The sequence below is a fragment of the Antedon bifida genome, chromosome 4 (genome assembly GCF_963402885.1).
Source record: "Antedon bifida chromosome 4, ecAntBifi1.1, whole genome shotgun sequence".
Lineage (NCBI taxonomy): Eukaryota > Metazoa > Echinodermata > Crinoidea > Comatulida > Antedonidae > Antedon > Antedon bifida.
Genome location: NC_136229.1, coordinates 21650866 through 21674346, shown reverse-complemented (window position 1 = coordinate 21674346; position 23481 = coordinate 21650866). Strand labels below are relative to the sequence as shown.

The 23481-nt window shown below is 32.0% G+C and overlaps 2 protein-coding genes across 3 annotated transcripts in view; both read left to right on the top strand.

Annotated features, from left to right (window-relative positions):
- Positions 1 to 11312, top strand: part of LOC144840791 (BAR/IMD domain-containing adapter protein 2-like) — a 32451-nt gene extending 21139 nt beyond the window's left edge. The window contains exons 7-16 of the mRNA XM_078696824.1: positions 405 to 491; positions 768 to 863; positions 2411 to 2512; positions 3905 to 4088; positions 4247 to 4395; positions 4838 to 4968; positions 5079 to 5304; positions 5610 to 5737; positions 8151 to 8273; positions 8709 to 11312. Coding sequence (XP_078552950.1) covers positions 405 to 491; positions 768 to 863; positions 2411 to 2512; positions 3905 to 4088; positions 4247 to 4395; positions 4838 to 4968; positions 5079 to 5304; positions 5610 to 5737; positions 8151 to 8250 — 1203 coding nt within the window. The 3' untranslated portion in view covers positions 8251 to 8273; positions 8709 to 11312. The remainder of the gene's footprint in view (positions 1 to 404; positions 492 to 767; positions 864 to 2410; positions 2513 to 3904; positions 4089 to 4246; positions 4396 to 4837; positions 4969 to 5078; positions 5305 to 5609; positions 5738 to 8150; positions 8274 to 8708) is intronic.
- Positions 11313 to 11622: 310 nt separating this feature from the next.
- LOC144839900 (sorting nexin-8-like) lies at positions 11623 to 23278 on the top strand. 2 transcript variants are annotated; one of them, XM_078695478.1, is made up of 13 exons: positions 11623 to 11644; positions 11783 to 11910; positions 12771 to 12903; positions 13440 to 13633; positions 13856 to 13973; positions 14063 to 14184; positions 14754 to 14834; positions 15168 to 15288; positions 15747 to 15919; positions 16518 to 16586; positions 17073 to 17231; positions 17816 to 17965; positions 21638 to 23278. In XM_078695478.1, the coding sequence occupies exons 1-13, from the start codon at positions 11623 to 11625 to the stop codon at positions 21755 to 21757; spliced, it is 1590 nt and encodes a 529-aa protein (XP_078551604.1). In that variant the 3' UTR covers positions 21758 to 23278. The 2 variants fall into 2 exon arrangements, with proteins under 2 accessions (XP_078551604.1, XP_078551605.1); XM_078695479.1 differs by lacking the exon at positions 21638 to 23278 and adding an exon at positions 19097 to 20540.
- Positions 23279 to 23481: the final 203 nt, after the last annotated feature.

The following is a 23481-nucleotide window of genomic DNA, read 5'->3' as shown; positions in this document are numbered from 1 at the left end:
TAAAAAATATGCAAATGCTTATGTTACTAACATATGTGTTTTATGATATTAGCATATGTGCGTGTAAAATCATAAATATATATGTATGAACTGTATGCTGTGATATCCCCTGGTGTGTCAGTAAAATGGATAAAATCATAATATTATCATTTTATTCAAACTGTGACTGCCAACTTTTGCTTTCGCTTTATTTCATTTCAGAAAATAATAATTAAATTTTGATATCTATTTTTTTGTTGGTTATACTTGCAGCTTTTTTACCTCATTGAATTTTTTAAAGTTTTAATTGATGTAAATTTATTATCCTTGTAGGTTTGGAATGAAGAATGTTGGTTACTTGCAGCTCTTTTTAACTTATTGAATTTTGTAATGATTTAATTGGTGTAAATTTATTATCCCTGTAGGCTTGGAATGAAGAACGTCGTCATTACTGCTTTGTGGGAGATAGATGCTGCTCATTGGTTAAGAATCATTTAGTTTATCATAGCAAGGTAATGAAGTAAATGAAGTAAATTGAGAATGATATTTGTTCAAAACTCATGCAGTGTTAATTTTTAAAATTGTATTCACCAAGCTCATACTGTTGCCCTAAAACAATTACTGTAATTAATTCCTTTATGAGATGAGAGAGTGGTTGTATTCACCTTTCACACTAATAGACTTTACTTTAGTGAAATCATGTATGACTTTAATGTTAAAATGTACTTAAGTACCACACCACCAGATTGTTCTAACATTACTGTCTGTTTTTTGTTTTTTTCCTTTAGGCTCAAAATCTTTTTAATCATCGTCTTCCATCTTGGCTTGATAGCGTTGCTAAGCCAGAGAACCTTCCCGAAGAATGTGATGACTTCTTTGCCTCTGTAAGTAATGATATACAAAATATCTCATTAAATCTCCTGAAAATTGATACCCATGGCCTAGTCCATGATGGTCAATATTCTAGCTTGGGTTTTCTTTGCAATATGGTGCCCTGTTGTTGGTGTCAGAGAGTTATCTTTTGCCTCTTTCACATCCCTTATGTTTACACACACTGGAATGTTGTACATCATAGTTTTGCTATCCGATGTGATGTATGTATGACTACTGCATGTAAATTCTTTTTCCTCATTCTTGTATACTAACCTTTAGTGCCGTGACTCAGCTTTGTGTGTATACTAAACTGTTAGGTTGTATGCATGCTTTTTAGGATGGATATCCGGTGAAGCTATTTTATGATGTAGTATTTGTTATGCACAGTAGAAACTAATTGAGCATGTAGACAAAAAAATGACTTAGCTCGTCTTAATTAACTTATCTGTGTATTTATGTATTACAGTCAACTTTCTTGAAAACATTCTTCATACTAGAAGCCCATACTGTACTAAAATTTTTCTTTCCAAACTCTTTCCTATTGTACATTTGCCCTATGCCTAACACACACTTAAAGGCCATTGATGTTTTCCATTTAAGCTTGGTTCCCACTAGATACGCAACGTAACCTACGCAATGTAAGAAAATGCCCTTCCAATACTTGTGTTATCCTCCGCCTGCGTGAAATCAAACCTGCACTGTTACGTCGTCGATTACCACTTATGAAACGCAATACAGCACTTTGCGTCGATACGTCGCTGTGTTGGGTTCTAGTTGGATTCACGCTTTACAGCCCATTTAAATTTTAAACTTCAACACACCAAGATACAATCACAGCACACCCCTGGATGTGTAACACCCCTGGAATGCAATCTGTATGACAGACTTTCCAGAAAACATTTCGAGCCCAAGGGAGTTTACAGTATAAGCAATCTATTTTGTCTACATTCCAGGGCGCAGGTGATGCGCATGACTTTAGGTTAAAGCGCAACTTTCATCTTGATTTTTGATTGAAAGAGGTTCATATGACTTCACAAGGCATATCATGTCCACTGGCTACTTTTACATAGAATGTGTCTGCACACCATCAAGTGCACTAGAATACAGATGTTAGTTTTGACATATACAGTAGTCTTATAATTGTAAATGTGATTTAGTCTTAACATAGTCTTTTAAAAATGTCATTCAGTCCTTAACATACAGTAGTCTTATAAAAATGTTATTTAGTCCTAACATAGTCTTATAAAATTGTAATTCAGTCTTAACATAGTCTTATAAAAATGTTATTTAGTCCTAACATAGTCTTATAAAAATGTAATTCAGTCTTAACATAGTCTTATAAAAATGTTATTTAGTCCTAACATAGTCTTATAAAAATGTCATTCAGTCTTTAACATAGTCTTATAAAAATGATATTTAGTCCTAACATAGTCTTATAAAAATGATATTTAGTCCTAACATAGTCTTATAAAAATGTTATTTAGTCCTAACATAGTCTTTTCTACTTTTTCTGTCTTGTGTGTTGATTGCTTCGTCCCTGCATATGTTTGTTGGTTAGCAACCACGTCCTGTGTTGGGTGAGCACGTGGAAGGTGGTGGTCAGTTTACTCGTACTTTGTTAATGGAACACCGTCAGAATCTACACAATGTCCAGAACAAGGTAGGTCAAGGTTTAAAGGTCATCGTTTGTAAGAAATATAAAGTTTACAGTTGACAACATTTGTTTAATATGAATTTTGCATTCATTATGCTTAATGAGAAAAACATTAATTTTTCACAAACTATTAAAGTCAAACTGTAAGACAAAAACAAGACAAATCAAATGCTAAATTGATTTAACCTTCATTATCAAGTAGTCTATTACTGAATGTATGTGGGTGTGTATTGCCTATCACTCACATACAATACAGACAAAGTTTATCACTAATTGTAGAATTGTCAGTAATTGGTGTAGTTATTGGGGTCATTCACTCCATAGAGGTGTGTACTCTATTGTTTCTCTGCCCAGTCTAAAGGTTATTTCAACTAATTTTACCTAATGTATGCATAACCAACCTAATATAAGAAATAATGATATTTTTGTTTAACAATCATTAGTAAATATTTTGTGTAAGGTAAATATAGTCTGAAATGAACAAAGTCCTAAAAGTCCTAAACTAAACTATAGTACTGTACTAGCCACTTTCAGTACCATAAAGTAAACCAGCTATATGTACACTCACTTTAAAAAAAACAAGAAGAATAGCCTTTTATTGAAAAGCAAGTTACATTCACAGACATGCCATATGTTATTTTGTTTTACCTTCTGTGCCTGAATAATTTTATTGATTTTTGCTATTAAATCTTAATTTTATTATGAATTGTGCAATTTAATTAATTAGTTATTCTGTAGCTTTTGTTATGTCAGCATGTTCTGCAGTAGAGTTTAGTTTTCATGATATAAAGAGAAATGGTAGTACTTTATATTTAAATGTAAACCTTTTTGGTTTAACAGTATAATAAAAAAATCTAGGCTAATTTAAATTGACAAATTCTGAATCAGATATCAATTTCCAAGTTGTTATTCAAAAATTGTTGAGAAAAAAAAATGTAATTGGGTAGTTGGATATCTGTAGGACTTCTCTAACGTCAAAACAGAACGATAATGCTTCCTTTTAAACACACGGTTACAATTTAATTGAGAAGCGCAAGGAAACATTGAAAGTAAGAAGGGAAGTCATTAAAGTAACTTGAAATGATTTAACAGAAGTGTGGCTACTTTAGCTACGTGATGAATCTTGTAGTGGACAAGGGTGTGGCTGTGAGGGTGTAAATAGAGGGGGTCTTTGCCTCAACCATCGTTTTTTCTAGATGGTGTGTAAAGATATAGGAAGTTAAAAGATGATATTGGTTCTTGATGCAATAGAGAAATTGAATTAATTGAAGTAGCCACTTTGGTTTAAGTGATGATATTAAATCGTATGTTAGTTTTCTATACCTGACAATATTTAAAGGGAAATTCCATTTAAAACAGCATTCAATTTAAATATATTATTAATTGTACATCTTCTAGGATCGAGAAAGGTTGTCTAGTGCAAGTGGTAGAGACACTGAGAGTATCACCAGTAGTACTGGTGGAAGCCCGCCCTCTACACCAGCAACATCCACCTTTGTCTACGCAACGCTACCCAAAAAAACACTAATGCATTCTAACAGTATGCGCCACTCTCTTAGCCCAGTACCACCACCCACTATTGGTAATTATACATTTTTTTTACTTTTGTGACATTCAAATGAATTGATTTGATAAAATTAAAATGAAGTCTTACTAACTAAATTTGTGCAGATATTGTCATTAGGTATATATTTTTGTATCTATTTTAAAAGGTTTATGTGTACATCTTTGTTTATGTAGGCTCTTCTCAGACAATGCCAAGGAATCAAATGAATCGACAAATGTCTGAGCCTGCTTCAGTACAGCAGTCAGAGGAGCCTAAGCCAACATTGGTTCAGGCAATCTATGGGCACACTGCAGCTTCTGCGAACCAGCTTAGCTTTGTTGAGGTTAGTATTACTGTAGGCTCCTTTTAAAAGCTAATTTACCTATCCCATGGATGTAGTTGTGTACGTTTTATAAACAAAAAATAAATATAATATAAAATTTAAAAAAAATTTCTTCTGCCTACTACCAGAGTTTCTATGCACACTACAGTATTTGTGCATTAAGACCAATTTACACAGACGAGCGGTAACGGTAGTGGAAAACCATATAGCTTGTCCCACATAGAATCTATCCTGAGCGCGTTACGGCTCAACCATTTGTGTAAATGGTCATAAGGAATAAAATAGATTCTACATTTTTATTTTCCACTTACAGTTTACTGCTTACCATTACCGTAAGTCTGTGTAAATTGGCCTTTAAATTTGGTAAAAGATTAAAATCTCATATTTCATTTATTTGCACCATGGAATGCATTTCACAGAAATGATGCTTCTTTAACTTTAGGGAGATATAATCAGTTTAGTGGGACCAAGAAAGGAAAGCTGGCATTTTGGTTATAACACAAGAAGCAAGAAGAGTGGCTGGTTTCCAATCACGTTTACACACATGGTGCAAGTGCAAAATGGCGTCCATGAGTAAGAATTACTATTTAGTATTCATTCATACTGTATGCACATACCATTTTATTCTCTTGCATTTAATTCTCTTATTCTATATAATCTCATATAATTTATATCTTCAACAGGCACTCTCGTATGTCCACTATGAGCACTGGTGGTATTGACTCTCTCCAAGTCAAGATACCATCACCTGACTATGGTGATTTTGACACGTCTAAAGTACCAAGAGCGCCCTCAATGCCTGTAAATTCTATCGCCAGCTATCAGCAAGGGAATGTTGTTGGCAATGGGTTGCTTACTACAGGCACTTCATACCAACAGCAACAGCAAGTTCAAGCCTTAAAACAACAGGTATAAATTATGAAAATATATTTGTAACGACAGAGAGAGTTACTGTATAGTTGATCAAACTAAGAGGCTTTTTTTAATGAAATCGCCAATTAAAAGAAATAATTACTTAAACATTAGAACTCCTTTGAGACATCATTTTTCAGTGGACACCCCTTATGGGGACAACTATCTCATGAAACCAACAAGAGGCACTGTTTTGAACACTACGTTCAACCCCTATTAAAGTGATACTTTTTGTGCCCAAAGATGTCCACTTAATAGGTGTTTCACTGTATTATAAAATGCTTTTTTTGTAATATTCTTAGCATGTAACAGTGGGATCAGATAGAGATAGTTTAGACAGTGGTCAAAGTGGACATAGAGACTCACCACCACATCCGAAACAAGGACCATTCTCACCACCAGATGATGTCTTTGAAGAACACCCGCCAAGGTATAAAATACTAATTTTAAATTGTTATTAATTGCTGAATATTGACTTGGGTGCTTCATATGGGGAAATTTTTCAGCAGTGGGTTATTCAAATATGTGTTACATAATTGGGAAACCCCTGAAAACTAAATAGCAGTTATCCAAGGATTTGTTCTAGTCATACATTGCACAGATTGACAGGTTTAAATGCTTATCATCATTTACTATTTATTTATATAAAGAATATGTGTGTATTATAATTAAGTACAATAAAACAAATGTTAAAATAAAAAAAACATTACATTTTCAAGTTTACTTAAATCATATTATTTAGTCTACATTTCTTATTATTTCGTAATATTTTAGATTTTCTTTTAGCCAACAAAATTATGATTCCTCTCCTCATATAAGTTATTCAAAATAAATGATCTATATTCTATAGATCTACATAGAAACCTCCCTCTATTGATTCTACTGATAATTAAACACCTCCCTCTGTCGCTGATTCTTCCTTCTTTAGCAATCCATTTGGTCATATCGTGTTGCGAAAGACCGTCACAAATGACCGGTCCGCCCCGGCTATAGTTAAAGACATTTATGACACGCCGAGAATCGTTGTAAACATGTCGCCACGGAGGTAGTAGTTGATCGTCAGTATTGCACATGTGCACACCTTGCCTCTTCCGACCTTTTGTAGCATGTAATGCATTTTTGCTGCTCTTTAATTGTCTGATCTCAAAGCATTGTAATAAACTGTCATCATATTTATTTATAAAACTATTCTTTCAATTATTTCTTCTGATTTCCTATCATGCATTTTATTCTAGTCTAAAAATATACAGTACATTCTTTGAACAAAAGCATTCATGTATATTTCCCAGCAACCTTTGCATAATAGTTCATATAACTATTCTTCATTATTTCTTCTGATAATTCCTAGCATGCATTTTATTCTAGTCTAAATTTACAGATATATATATATATATATATAAACACAAGAGGCAAAGAACATTAATTCTAAACCGCCCGGTGATATACTGAAATTTAATTAATTAATTTGAAACGATAAAGATGAGGAAATCTGTGAGAATGAGAAAAAGTCGCCCCAACCGTGTTATCAGACCGTTAGGATAGAGTGCTCAATACCAAGGTAGAGCATAAATAAATAAAATAACAGCAGAAAACTTGGTTACTTCATTGTTTTAATCACTACAAATTTGTTTCGTATGACCAGCATGTAGCTGGCCGCACTCTTCAGGTGAAATGTAAAACATAAGTGCGGCCAGCTACATGCTGGTTGTACGAAACAAATTTGTAGTGATTAAAACAATGAAGTAACCAAGTTTTCTGCTGTTATTTTATTTATATATAATCGAGTCTCGGTTGGGGCGACTTTTTCTCATTCTCACAGATTTCCTCATCTTTATCGTTTCAAATTAATTAATTAAATTTCAGTATATCACCGGGCGGTTTAGAATTAATGTTCTTTGCCTCTTGTGTTTATATATATATATATATATATATATATAATTTACAGTATGATTTATATATATATATATATATATATATAGGTTATTTTAACAAAAACAAAAATGTTTATTTCCTAGCATCATTTGCACATACTTCACAGAATAAGATGATCTAACTTCCTTCCCAGCATGCATTAAAACCATTGTTTTTGTATTAGTTGCTTGTGTTTGTTTGTACATTTATGTGCAGCATAGTAATGTAGGTCGCCTGAATATGTGTATGCTTAATTTTCTTAGCCAATATTCTCAAAGGGCCTGTAAAATGTACTACTTGTCTATACACTGATGAATGTAAATAAATAAATGCATACTGTATGTAATTGTAAGAAGCATATTTAAATATTAGTGCAGGTCTGCTATTAAGCATTTGCATTAAAAAATCGTATCTAAAAAACATTTTTCTAACCCAAACAACCGAGTCACTGTACAATCAAGTGCTCATAACTAGGTCATTGGTACATTCATCATGGACCTATAAATGAATGAACCTAATTTATAGGTCCATGTATTCATCATACACATGGCATTCAACCAGAGCATTTTTTTACACTATTATTATATATTAAGTCTAAAGCCTTGTCTACACTATCAAACTTTACTGTATGTGACAAAACATGTGATGTGCCCATATATGGACATGATGATGTCATATCACTACCATATTTGGGCATATCACCACCATATTTGGGCACATCACACTTTTTTTGTCAAACTAGTTTGATAGTGTAGACAGAGCTTTAGAATAAGAAAAGAAAGACTTTTCCGCAGTTTATATTTATCTTGTTCTTCTATATTCACTATTATTTATTACATATGCACTTATTGAAGCAGTAATTGTAATATCTTGCACATTGCCAGTTAAAACATATTATTTAAATGTGGTTAACCTTCAACTTTTATTTATAGCAATCCATTTACTGGTGTGAAACTTCGTAGAACACAAACTGATGATCGATCCGCACCACAAATTCCGTCTGACTACGCATTACCAAATAGTCCACGCTAACCACACTTTTAGCTTCCATCCAAGTAAGTGTATCTAATTTTACCTTTTTATACTCTGTATAATGTAGTGTCTTCAGAGTTAAGGCCGAGCGGTTAAGACAGTTGAAATTTGATTACGTAGCCATAACATCGATTCTAGCCTCACTTGCTCCATGGTTCTGGTGGTAGAACGACTCTTCTTGGATAATGACTATAAACCGTAGGTCCAGTGTACACATCTGGCTCACCTAGTACATCTTTCGAGACAGGTATGGGGTTACCCCGGTGTACTAGTACATCACAGCCACTAATCATATCTGGGCCCTCTGAGAGACCAGTCTTTGACTGAAGAGGTCGCCCAGTATAAAAATAAAATATTTCCATATGCTGTATGATATAAGACCGTATTGAAATGGAGATTAGACAATTGAAATGCATTACAATTACTGCATAAACTAATTTAAATATTTTGTCTTTCAGAATGTTAATGAGTAATTGATAAATGACTGCACAATTCAGAGCTGATAAACGCAACAAACAGTGGTGCTTGCGATGTCATTTAAGTGCCTTTTTATTTCCACAAAAAGTTTTTTTTTTCTTTTTGTACAACTTGTTTTATGGATTTCATTGACGGGATCTATATTTAAGAGGTTACCATAGCAATAGAAAATATATAGTTTAATATAACTTTTGGTTTCCATAGAAACTGTGCTAGTATTGGTTGCTATAAGGAGTGCAATTTGTTACCATAACAATGGTTTTTTTTTTATGTTACCAGGATTTGATTGGGAGTCTATTCTACTGTATTAGTGGTGCTATATTTCATTATTGCTAGATTCGGTTATTTTGAGAAGAAATAATTATGCCCGTAATCAAGAAAGTCACAATACAATACTGCAGAACTTGTTTTCAAAACTGTAGCATTATATTCCATTAAAGAAAGTTTGTGTTTTTTTTTTCCTAGCAAGGTTAAATCTGTTTTGCATATAGGCTTATGTTAGGCATACACTGTGTTACAATCAAATATATGTTACCTTCCAATATTATTACACTGTCATAAACAATGTTTTTAAAATTTATATGACATTAAATTGATTAATTAAGCATGATTATCATTAATATTTTCTACATGACCAAATATCATGAACCAAATTTAAATTAATGTTGACCAAATAATATCATGTAAAAAGTTTAATGTCAACAATTAGTTGCCGATCATGTTATATGAAACTTTGATAATTAACACTAATAAATTTGAACAAAAGATTAATTTTATAATGTTTATCCAATTAATGACTAAAGGTTAAAGGTTATCAGGACAATTGTGTATTCTATAATTGCCTAAATGTCAAATTGTATAAATCATAATTATATAATATTTGAGTGAGTACTAATACATTTGAACAAAGAATAATCTTAAGCTCTGTCTACACTATCAAACTTTATATGACAAAAAATGTGATGTGCCCATATATGGACATGATGATGTCATATCACTACCATATGTAGGTAAATCACTACCATATTTGGGCACATCACACTTTTTTGTCACATAAAGTTTGATAGTGTAGACGGGGCTTTAATATTTATGAGGAATTAATTACAATAGCAATTTGTTAATAGTTTTAGTAGAAAGATTTTTTAGAATTGTTTTTAGTACTTTATTATTTTTGAGTAGTTTTTTTTTAAGAGGTCACCACCTTCTGTTTCTCAATTTTTTTTCCAAATTATATTATATATTGTTTTTAATTGTTCAAAAACTGCAATAAACTGTAGGTGCACACTCAAACAAACGTTTCTGCAGTAAATGAAATGTTATATCTAAACAACTATACCACCTGCTTCATCTATGCAATTTTAATTATATTTTTTGTCTATTTTTTTATCAATTTTATTTAGGTTTGAAACCAGCAAAATTAGAATTATCAAAACAAAAATAATGATAGTTGTTTTATTTAATATATTTTACATCAATTTTAGTAAATAAATGAAGATTTTATTTAATTTAACCAATTCTAATTTGTGTGCTAATTGTATTATCCAAGTATATTTCATTTAAAGTATATTATATTTCTGTTAAAAATATATATATGAATTTATAACATATTTGGATTAATTGCATAAATTTGGATATGTAGAGAAAAAAATTTCTTTGAGTTGAATATGAATATTTTGAAGTATGCACTGCACTACTGCAGTAATTGCTACCACACCTCACAGCTCCCTTTTCAATGTATAAGGATAAGTATTAATATGTGTAATATATTTTCTGATTTAACGACTGAGCCAGAAAACCTCAACAACTGGTAATTTGTATGCTCAAAATTGCTGTTTGACTAATATGCAGTATTTTATCATATTCAAATATTTGTGTGTTGTTTGAAATTATTTCGAGCTTTATTTATTTGTTATTTTGAACAAATATATGCTTATGCAGTCATTTTTTGATTGGTGTATGTTTCAAGCAGGTAGCACTCGGCCAGTTCTGCTTTTTAACTAGTTTCATGATTTTGTTTTATAATCTTTATCCTAAAGCAGAGTTTTTTTAGCAAATGGATGAATAAAATATTGACCCGTTTTAAGTTATTTATTATTTAGAAAATAGACAGAAGTTGTAATTATTTTATGTAGCAGAATTTGTTCTTTTTGTCATATCCTTTTTGATTTTGTGGTGTTTAAATTGTCCATCCATTATTACAAATACTATTATTATTCCATCTTATATATGTAGCAATAAAAATTAAACTTTTCAGTTTTTCGTTCTTGTCTAATAGCTACGTTTAGAAATTATTTCAGAGATTCAAACATTTGGGTTTATGAATTTGTTTACATTATTAAGTGTATAAAATAAAAAAAGTGGCAAATGCGCATGCCTATGAAAAATTATATAGAAATTATGCTTGTTAAGAAAGTCTGTGAATGCAGCGAAAGTTGGCTAAGAAAAATATTGTTATCAGACTTAAAAGTCTGTGGTACTGTATAATATGTGTGTATTTTGAAAGAAAAAAAACTTTTGTTGTTGTTTATTTGAATTTAGTATTTTTCCTTGTCAATTGTGTATTGGGAAATAAACTTTGATTGTATATAAAATTGTTTGTTTTTGGTTATTATTTTTTGTACTACTGTATTTTGCCAATTGTTTTGTTGGAATTCAATTGATTATGACGTGATATGTATGATTTTAACAAAGAAAATGAAGAAGGAATTTAGTATCATTCTTCCCTGGTTTAAAACGGAACTGCAATAACCATTATTGAATAGAATTTAATATTAATAACATTTTTGTTATGAAACCCCTGGTTTTTTCCAGTCGACTGACCACAGGGGTCAAATGAATTTTGTGTGTAGGAAATTACGCGCATGCGTACTTTCTTCCAATATCACGCGAAAAATAATGGCGGATGAGTTAACTAGTGGTGAGTACAGTTCCGCCCATTTCTTTTCAATTTTATAAGTGTGTAACGTATGATAGTAATTTATATTATGATTTATGTAATTTGTAGTTCATGCTCAATAAGCAGATGTATGTCTGAACTGTCTATGTTGTTTCACAGGTTCCGTACCCCCGTTTTACCGGGAGGTATACGATATCGTTTGCCCGAATCAGGAGGCGAAGGTGGACCGCGATGTGTTCGTCAGAATTCTGATGAAATCTAACCTTCCGAAAACTACGCTAAGTCAGGTAAGGTTTTCGTACTCGATGAATGTGTGTGTGCATTATTAATTTCTAAAGCGAATTTGTATCCTGGATTGTAGCATGTGTGTGTGTGGTGTGAAACACTGCCCTGCTGGGCCGTACTGAAGCATGAAATAAATAGCCAAACAAGTCTTTTGTAAAATTTATTAAGTCTCACCCACCCACCACATGGGCCACCACAACAGTCTGTTGTCGCGGTACCGCACCATTTGTGAACTGATGATATGCATGACTGCACTATTTTAGACAATAATAATTTAATATTCAATAAAACATGTTCAATTGTTATGCATACATATTTATAACGCTGTGGTTAGGACAACTGCCTATCATAACATATGCTAAACTAAAAAAAAACATCCCTCAAAAAGACAATAGTGAATTTTAAAAAGATATCGGAAAAAATTGATCGAGAATTGAACCTAGTCCTAGTACAAAACCACTTGTACCACACCACTAAGCCAGCCAACCAGCTTAACCGGTGTTTAAGTTTGTACATGAGGTTATAAAAATGTGCATGCATAAGCGATTTTCAATTGACCAATCAATTAGCAGTGATTCTGCCGGAATAATATACACGGCGTATTTATAAACATTGTAACATAACGCACAATATGCATTTTAATAAATTTTAATTATTCACTATTTATTAATAGGTAAAATATCACAAAGTTATCGCCACGAGAGACAAGGAATCTGTAACAATAGAAAATCTAATTTAGTAGCCAAGGTGTTTTAACAAACATTATTTAAGTGTATTGGTCATTCCATAACTCAGATAGTGACCGTCAAAGTATGTAACACCCCAATTGTATTTTATTTTTTGTTCATTTTTTGTATCACAGATATGGGTAGCCGTTGATACTAAGCAAGGATTCTTAAGTAGGAATGGCTTTTATAAGGCCTTGGCACTTACTGCATTAGCTCAACAAGGAAAACCAGTTAATGAAAAACTATTAGAGAATTTTGCAGATCAAGGTGAGTTTGCTGCAGTGGCAGATCCAAGATTTTGAAATAGGGGATTAATAAATGTTGAACTTAACTTAATGTCTTTTGCATTGTAATTTTCAGAATCTAGAGGAATCCACCTAGTGTTGGTGATTTGTTTACGATGCTACATGTATATATATTTTAGTCATGTCTTTCAAAAGAACTTTAAAATAAACTTTGACCATTGAATATTATTTCACCTTATTTTCTAATTGACCTTGAACAGTTGTGTGCCTGCCTGATACACATCCTGTTAAGGTTTTTTACAGGAAGAATGTACAGTAGTTATATACAGCAGTAATATATGTACAGTATAATCTGTCTCTACAAAAGGCCTATTTCCATAAATGATCCTACACATTATTTAATATTAAAAAACAAATTATAATATTGTCCTTAAATCATTTCAAGTTTCCTCTTTATATGGGTGGTGTCCTAAAGAAAGGGTTCTACTTTATACATAGAACTTAAAATAAGTAAAATAATGTTTTATGAAATCATGTTGATTGTTATTATCTTTTTAGAGTTGCCTCGGCCATCTTTAGGTGATTTAAGTGAACTGAAAACTTTAACAGTGCAAGTTAGAAAAGAGAAGAATCCTAGTATTCTTGGGTATAGCTTTAGACAACTACAAGACATGGATGTAGTGTCTGTAGGTGTAGTACCAGAGAAGAAAGGATTGTTATTAAAACATGTAGAATACGAAGTCCAAAGTAATGTAAGTACACAATCAGTCTGTAGGTTTGACATGCCTGGTTACTAATCCCGGGTTTCTTGGTTCAAATCCTGTTTCAATCCTGGATTTTTCTGACTATCTACTGTTGAAAGTATGGGTTTCTTCTTAGTCAACTCATTAGGGAGGTTGTTACGCCTGTCTAGGACTTAGGGATCCTTTTCAAAAGTTGAGCACAATACAGAATTTTTCCTTTATGTTTTTCAGTTTTACAAAACAACTGTAATGCGACGTTATAATGATTTTATCGCCTTACACGAAGTCCTACTTCAGAGATTCCCATATCGAATGGTTCCGACACCACCCCCTAAAAAGATGATGCGAGGTTAGTAGATAATTAACTATACTAATTAGTTAACTATAACATTGTAAAACTTGGTTTATTTTTTTAATTTACTCTATTCTTTTCAACAGTAACAAGAGAGTTTATAGAGTCACGTCGGAGGGCGCTACGTAGGTTTCTAACGATGATTTGTAGGCATCCCGTGTTTCATGAAAGTGCTATAACTAAGTTTTTTATGACATTTCAAGGCTCTGTAAGTTTGTATTTTTAATTTACTGTCAGAACTCTTGGCCCAGACCACTCTATCATATGTGACTATATAACAGTCACATGTGATAGAGTAGTCTGGACCAAGAGTTCTGAATGTCAATTAAAAATATAGTTCGTAACTTTTGGCGCATACCACTCTATCATATGTGACTATGTTACATAGTCATATATGATAGAGTGGTCTGGGCCAAGAGTTCTGACATTCAATAAAAAATTTAGTATGTTTGTAACTTTTGCCTCAGACCACTCTATCATATGTGACTATGTTACATAGTCACATATAGAGTGGTCTGGGCCAAGAGTTCTGACAGTCAATTACAAATTTAGTAGACTTTGAATTCTTGCCCAGACCACTCTCTTACTATGATTTTATTTGATTTGATAACTGTCTGATATAATGATAATAAACTTAAATTAGTTTGGTGAGAAATTATTCTGAACAGTATTATTGTTTTAATTATAAACTATGTTATAAATGTTATACTATGTATTTTTGGGTATAAAAATTGAATTCTTATGTTTTGATTGGTAAATTAAAATTCAATTTTGTAGGATATGCAGCATAGAATAAAGGACCAGTTCCGTGGAATTCCAGATGAGTTTATGACAAGTCCTCTATCAGCCACAGCTAAGGTATAATATAAAAATTCATTCTTAATAATCTGAGTATACTTCCACCTTCAAATCTCCCCCAACTTCCATACACAGACCCTGGAGCTGTACTCTTTCATTATACAGTATTGTAAGATAAGATTTGCACTCAGTACCTTAGGCTCTGTCTACACTATCAAACTTATATGACCAACAAAATGTGATGCGCTGCAATATGGTAGTGATATGACATCATCGTGTACATATGGGCACAGCACATTGTTATTGTAACAGTTTGATAGTCTAGACAGAGCTTTAAGATCGGTAAACAAGTATTTCAACCACCAAATCAACTTAACTTGTTGATGTTTATAGGACTTGGTACCAATTGATACACAAGTACAATTTGCAAACAGTAGAGACCAGATTAGAAATCTATTTGAAAGTATATACAAACTCAAGAATATAGTTGATAATGTTACTAAGAGATCTGCTGGTAAGTACATAATAAACAATTAGTGTACCATACAATATATCAATACCATTTGACTTTGTGCCTAAAATTAAGTGTGGGAAACAGTGGCGTAACGCAAGGGGAAAAGGCCATGCTTTAGCAGTCCTAAGGGGCCCTCAAACGCTGAGTAGTTGCATTGGGCTGCTCAAGCTATGGGGGGGTGGGGGGCCTGGGTTTAGCCAGTGAGCGCTCATAGCCGTCACTCCACTGGCGGGAGATGAAGTATTTGAGTGTACTAAGAGGAGCTTTGAATGTTTTAGTGTATGAATCACAATTTATAATATGTGATCAAATTAGTGCTTGAAAGAAATAATTTGTGCATGGAAGAAATTATAGTGCATGAAAGGAAACAATTCTTTAATGACCATAATTATACAATTTGTAATATGGAAAATATTATGCTAGTAAAAGTAAACTGTTAATTTGAATTTTCATTTCAGAAAATTCTATCGATATGTTACACTTTGCTAAAGAATTAAATCAATTAAGTGGTGACTCGCAGCCAGCATCAGCTTGGGCTATGGGTACAAATGATGCCTGGCCTACCATTAAAGGGGGATTGAAAACCATAGCAGTTGAGTTTGCTGCCCTTTCTGATAAACATGGCCAACAGGTAAAGCTTACTATATTTTATTTTGTTTGTTATGCCAGAAGAAATATGTTTTGCCTATATATGGACATGATGATGTCATATCACTACCGTATTTGGGCATATCACTACCATATTTGGGCACATCACATTTTTTGTCAAACTAGTTTGATAGTGTAGACAGAGTTTAATAAGCATTGGATGGAAAAGCTTGCTATCTTATTGGTGTTTCTCTCAATTATCATATTAATGGATTCCAAAACAAATATTTTATAATATAAAATTGTTCTAGAAATCTGGTTTCAGAATGGATTATAATATGATATAATGTCCAACATATTGAACCATTTTGTGGAAAGTTTTCAGTTTTCAGAGTGTAGAGTTGCCTCTATTTTTTATCCTATTTATAAGTAGCATGACCTTAGGATTAAGTCCATATTGTATGACAATCGGTAATGAGTTTACCTTATTGCTACTATGCTGGCTATATGTAGTAGAACTTAAACCGATTACCCTTACATCATATTAAACATTAAATACATTAAACATTAGATTAAAATGACTAACTTGATAATAATCTCCATCCAAACAACTTTAATTATAATGATGATTTTATTTTTAGGCATCAAGATGTGATAATAGTGTTGGAGAAAGATTAGCTTTGTTTTTGGACATGTTGCAAACATATAAGGTACTTATCTATGGTATAATGGCAACATACGGTACAAATAAATTTAAAACATCATTTCATAAATAATTTTATTATTACTTATTGTAATCTCATATCACACATTGTTATCTTTTTTGTAAAAAATATTTTGTGGTTAACCACCACCTTCATTCATTTAATATTTTATAAATGTATTAGTAATTACAGTATTTGTATATTATATATATATTATTTCATACGTTCAATTTCCGTGTTTTATCTTGCTTCGTTATTTTCTTAATTTTTCACTTCACTATTTCTAACTTTTATACATAGGGTTATGATCATGCAGAATAATACAGAAATAATATTAGGCCTATATAATTGTATGTAAAATAAGTACTAGAAATAGCTGTCTTATCCTCTTTTTTACTTACTCACTTTTAAATACATTGTTAAAAAGCAGTTGATTATTGTTTAATATTAAGGATATTAATTATATAAAAAGCAAAATTATTTTTTTTAAAGGACCTTTGTGAAAGGCATGAAAAGGGTGTTCTTAGAGACCATCAAATGGCCTTACAAAAAATGGCTAATATCAAAAAGAAGAAAATGTCTGCAACATTGAAAGGCGGAGATCAACAACAAGTTGGAGTTGTAGAACAATTGGAGTCTAGAATAACTGAGGTATTGTCACTTTATCTTACCCTACCATATCTTGTTAGTGATGCAACAAGGTGGCACTATCTCACTACACAATTAAGTTAAATTAGCAAACATTACTAGGCTAGGCCGAGGCAGTTATCTATTGTCACTTTATCTTATCTACCACACCTTGTTAGTGATGCAACAAGATGATACTACCTCACTATACAATGAACTACTAACTGCGTAATGGTTTGATAAAACTTTATTTTACCAGTCATGGGTAAAATGACAAAATGCTTCCCACTTTTTAGGAGTTTTATGTGGTTAAGTCATCAGCCTATATTGTTTTGAACTCTTAACTGACTTTGTAACATGACCACAGCCATTTTCCCATAACTATTATTCTTTCATTCATTAAATTATTTATCCTTGTTTATTGAGAGTGACCTAAACCGCGTATTTTGAGGTGCCCTCAAACATGCGTTATATTTGTAGACTGGATTTTAATGTTCAATTCAATAAAGTACAATTTGTTATATAGTAGCAGATTGCAATAACGCAAGTATATAAATTTATTTTGGTATTGATAATGTGATGACAGAAATGTCCTTTTCTATGTACAGCAAGCAAGTCAAATTATGACAATGGAAAACCGTAATCTATTCTCACTGCATTGCCTGCAAATGGAAACACAGCTTATTCATGCTAATATCCCTATGATCTCAGACACAATGCAGGCGTATGCTGAGACTGAGCGACAAGGCTACTCGGAGGTAAGTAACTTAGATACAGAACCTTAAGCTTGGTTCCCACTAGCGACGCAACCTACGCAACATTAGAAATTGCCCTTCCAATAATTGTCCAATCTGTCCCTGTCAAACCTGCGATGTTTGCAGCACTGTTGCGTCGTCAGTTCCCATTTGTGATTACGCAAAGTGCTGATACGTCGTTGCGTTATAGTGGGAACCACGCTTAAGATTCAATCCTGTACATATAAGTGTTTTGGCCTGATCTTACAAAGTGTTTGGAATTTCTTTGTGCATGTCTGGTATAACCTAACTCCTGAGGTAGACAACATATCTGGAATATAGGAACCGTTATTTAATACAAGCATTATTATAACTTACCAGATGGCATATAACAGAAATTCATTCATTTTTCGTACTAGAACAATGATGCTTTTCTTAATTTGCACTAATATTAACATTCACATAATCTACTAAACTATTACTATTCTATACATTAATAAACAAACAAAATACATCTGCCTGCTTTTTTAATATATTAATATAGTCAGTAATGTGTAAATAATACATGCTGTTTAGCGCTGTGTTTTGTGTATTTTAAAGATACAATGCAGAGTTACAGTAACTGGGCAGCTCTATCTAAACTCATTTCAGCCAGTCTAGATAGCATAGTTCTCCTCATGTTTTACATAATTAGAGTTAAGTGTTGCTTTTAGATAAGTCACTTGATTAGCAATTGGGGAGCTTGTGATTTGCAATGGTCCGACCTAGAAACTTTAAAAAAAATCACACCTCTTTGCTGAGGATATGAAATTATTGGATAAATAAAAGAAGTCGGATTCTAAATCAGCTACAGTATGTGGTTGCTTCCAGCACTTTTAGTGTATATGTGCGCTATATAAATTATTTCTATTTCTAACTAGTTGTGTACTGCTAATTCATTGTGCGCATATAGGGACATTGGGATGCCCTTGCTCACTCGATTCCGTTTTTTGCAAATTCTAGTTTACAACCATATGCATAGGTCATGCTGTAGGTCGTCACAAAGCTCCCTATTTTATTAATAGAGTGACCTGTATAACAGATTGACCTCAAGTGGAAATAGTGACCTTTGTTAGTTTCCTTCCTATTTATTTCTTTCTACCTTTCTCTCTCTAGCTTTTATCAGTTTGGCAGGATATCCTAAGTAAGACAAACTCCGGCGCAGGAGAGTCCAATTCCAGTTTTACTGTTCCATCCTAGAAAAAGGCTACCAAATGGATTATAATTAAGGACTGCGTCATAGTTACTGCAGTAATTCTAATTCTACTGCAGTTGCTAATTGGTTGCTTTCTGCACCCCTATAACTGAAGTAATTAAATAAAAAAAATTTATATAAATTAATAATATTATTACTGTAAAAACTGTGTTGTAGTAACTGCAGTGGAATTTGAACTATGGCATGGTTCTCTATTTCACATTCCAAAATAATAAAAATATTATTTGAATTTTAGAAACTTATTTTGTAAAAAAAAAATAGCATATTTTATTTCATATTTTATTGTAATGTTGTAAAATAATGGAGTTCTAAAACTCAATGGGTGCCTATGTTACACAGTATGTACTACTTAATATTAATGGTCTCACCTTGGATGAAAAATTCTACTTCATTTTAATAGATTTTATTCAGTAAAGTAAAAAATCTGTTGGCTGACTTTCTTTAAGAATTTTGGTCAGTTTTTAAGTACCGTATTTATTCGAATAAACTTCTCAAATAAACATCCCCCATAGACCATCATTTGGAATAAACAAGAAAAATGTATTTCCTCGAATAAACAACTGGTCACATACATATACACACAATATTCTATTCTGATTGACATGATCTACAATTTACCAAGCATTTTTATACAATGTTTACTGTATTTATCACTTCTTGGTATTAATTCTGTTGTATTTTTTCATATTTAGGGGTATTTATTTGATTATACATGTTACCATATGACACAGAAAAAAATAAATGCTCCCCCTTGAATAAAGTCTCCCCTAAAAACCCTCGAGAACAATAAACGCACGGGGTGTGTATTCAAATAAATACGGTATTAATAGAGTGACAATGATAATGGAAGTTGCCTAAATTTATTGGAATTTTGATGACTGCCTTGTTTTTTTTATTGAAGGGATATCCCTTGTCCAAATACATATGTTTGCTAATGTATGTCTAAAGAAACTGCTTGTTCTGTATGTTAGTGCTAATTACTGCACGTATATATACCAAATAATATAGTATTTTAATTTGCTATGTGTAAACTGTGTTGTGTCAGAGGTAAGCATATAAGAAAATATTACAGGGCGCCATAAGTATAAAAACATAAATAAGTATAAATAACATTTACTAATAACAATACAACAAGAACATCTATAACATTCAAAATCGATTAAATTGTATGTAAATTTGATTATTTTAATGGTAAGAATGTATGTTAGATTTATAGGAAGTGTGAAGGAATCCTCCCTTCCTCTGGATCCATAATATATAAATAATGTTCTTCTAATGTTTCACTTGCAATAATAGGCCTAAACTAAATAACCTATTACTACATTATAGAATAATAAATAGCAAGCAAAATAAATATAATACAGTATTAATTAAAGCAAATAATGTGACAGATGGAGAAAGACAAAACTATGTCATTAGCATTGAGAATTGTTAATAACAATGATAATTAATAGTAATAATACATTTTAAAAGTTTGCTAGCCAGTTCAAGTTGTAGCACACCAATAATAACCCACACAAACCTGTATGTACAGATATTCCTTTTTATATGCCTTGATTTTAAACCTCTAATTTGTAATGTCAATAGTAAAATATTAATTGGAATTATATAATTTTAGTTGATTACAGCCTTTCATGTATAAATTAATATCATTTGTAATTAATGTAATATAAAATCTGTAACTGTAACTAAATGTAAAAATCAACAATAAATTGAATTAAGTCTAGTTTTGCTTTATAATTTTTGTTTGCAAGTGTTTTGTGTTTGCTATTATTTTGCATTGTTTATAAGCATCAGAATCATCCATATTTGGTGCTACATTGTGCATGTTTTTTACAGCACCATTCAATAACATGCACCACTACAAAATGCACTGCATTGAACATTGTAATACTTTTAAAACATTACATTTTGACATATTTACTACATTGAGTTTGATTACCTATCACAGTAGAACCCCTTCTTTGGAACACTCTTATTAAGGTGACATATTGCCTGCGAAATGAACGCCTGGCAATATATTTTTTGACACTATGAGCAATCCTCATTAAGGGAACACTTTGTTTTGTACCAAAGCGGTCCCTTAATAGGGGTTCTAATTGTATTTACAATCAAAAGTAATGCACAATACGGAAACATGGCCATATTCACAGTGCATATTCATACATGACCCAAAGTATTCATATGTTAGAACATAAATCATCAAATAGCGCAGATAGTAAGCACAGTAATTTCATCAGCGGCCCCATTTATTTTATAATCATTCAGTTTATAATAAACCTACTGCAAAGGAATACTGTTCTTTCATATTGTGTTCACATAAATCATATAGTCTGCTTTCTGTAGAATAAACAGCATCATTATTTTATTTGTGTAACATTCATTTGTGCTTTTTATCACTTTTTTATCATGTTCGCATCTTCCATAATTTTGTTTCCCAGATTCTGCAAGTTTGGCAAGACATTGTACCCAAAGCGTTATCCCTTTCTAAGAATAATGAAAATGATTGTAGGTCGCCCTCAACGTCACCTCTTTCATCGCCGACGTCTCTAAACTCATGAAGCTAAGCCCAGATTTTTATTTTAAATCTTGTATTCTTACGATATATTTTAAAAAAGAGGAAATGAATGATTATGAAATAGTAAAGACACTCTTCTGCCTGATTGATATGCCTTTACCATTAGGGCTTTCATGGTAGAGTATGTGGAAGTACAATTAATAACAGCTATTCCTCAATATTGTATGGTGTATTCTTATATTATAGTAGCTATAACACTTATATTACTTGATATACTACATATATATACTGTATGTATAGTATGAAAATGTGTAAACAATTTTTAAGTTTACTCTTTAGTCAGTGCTTAAGTTTGTGTCAGGTGTGTCTAACATGTCATGAAAATGTACATAAGTTGACAATAATTGTAGATTATGTACAGTATCACAGAGAGATTCAACACAAAAGATACTGTTAAATGAATCATGAAGTAACTAAACAATGATGATGTACAGTATACATGATGGTAAATTATTTTACTTGCATCAGGGAATTATTTTCCCAACTTTGACGTAATTTTACTGAATATTCTCAGTTGGGTCTTGAGCCCACAATCAGTGGCATAACGCAGAGGCCTGAGGCCCCTGGTTTAGGAACCCTAAGTGGCCCTCCAATGCTGGAGGCCTCAGGCGCCTTTTCAACATATTTAAATGCCTGTTTTTTTTCTCTGTGCACTGCTCAGGGGCAACCATAAGGTCTGAGCGCTCATAGCCGTTATGCCACTGCCCACAACCTTCAGATCACTAGCCTGGCATTCAATCCAAGCTTGCTCGGAGGGCTAGGGTCAGATATTAGTCCAAGGAAGCAGCAGGTACTGCACCAAAATGATGGAGTTAAATTTATTAGTCATAAGCAGTTACATAATAATATAGAACATATTTTCAACTTCTTGATTTATTTCCCAAAAGGTGGGATTTAAAACAATAGCAATGATCTGTGTTTGATTGATAATACAAAAGTGCAATGTGGGGAGAGTGGCGTTTCAGCAACTTTTTAGTGATTTCTAAATTCAGTAAAATCAACCATAGAGTCAAGGAAGTTTTTTCTTTGCAATAATAAATCAATTTAAATAAGATGATAAAACAATAATGTTCATGCCAATAATGAAAATAATTTTTTTGCTCTTCTGTTCACCAATATAATGTTTTTTTTAAAGTATAACCATGATGTTGTTGCTTACTATGCAATTCTCAATGGTACTTGTATAATTTATACGTTCAAAACGTCCAGAAACTGTTATTATACTGCCGTATTCTGTACCTTTATTAGTTTATATATCCATATTATTAATTAGTTGCCTATATACAAAATATTTTAGTTTTTGTTGTAATATGAATACTTTAATGGTTAATCTAAAATATATATATATTATTTTTGTGTAAACTTTTTTGTTCATATGTAAGGATTTGCCAACCACTAAAAAAAAATGTGTTAATCAAAAAGTGTATCTGCTACTCAGCTACTGACTGACATAAAAATAAAGTAATTGAAATCAACTTTGTTTTTTTGTATTTTTCTTGTGACGACTCCCTCAGTTCAAACATCATTGATGATGTCAAAGAAATTGTATAACTACAGTCTGAAATCCTAATTTAAAGATATATCGTCCCCTAAAAACATGAAGATTAACTAAATCAGACTTTAGTGGATAACTATTATGTGACATATTGGCATATTCAACAACAATTTTAGGAATTATTTTTTCAGGGGGACAATACATCTTTAAAG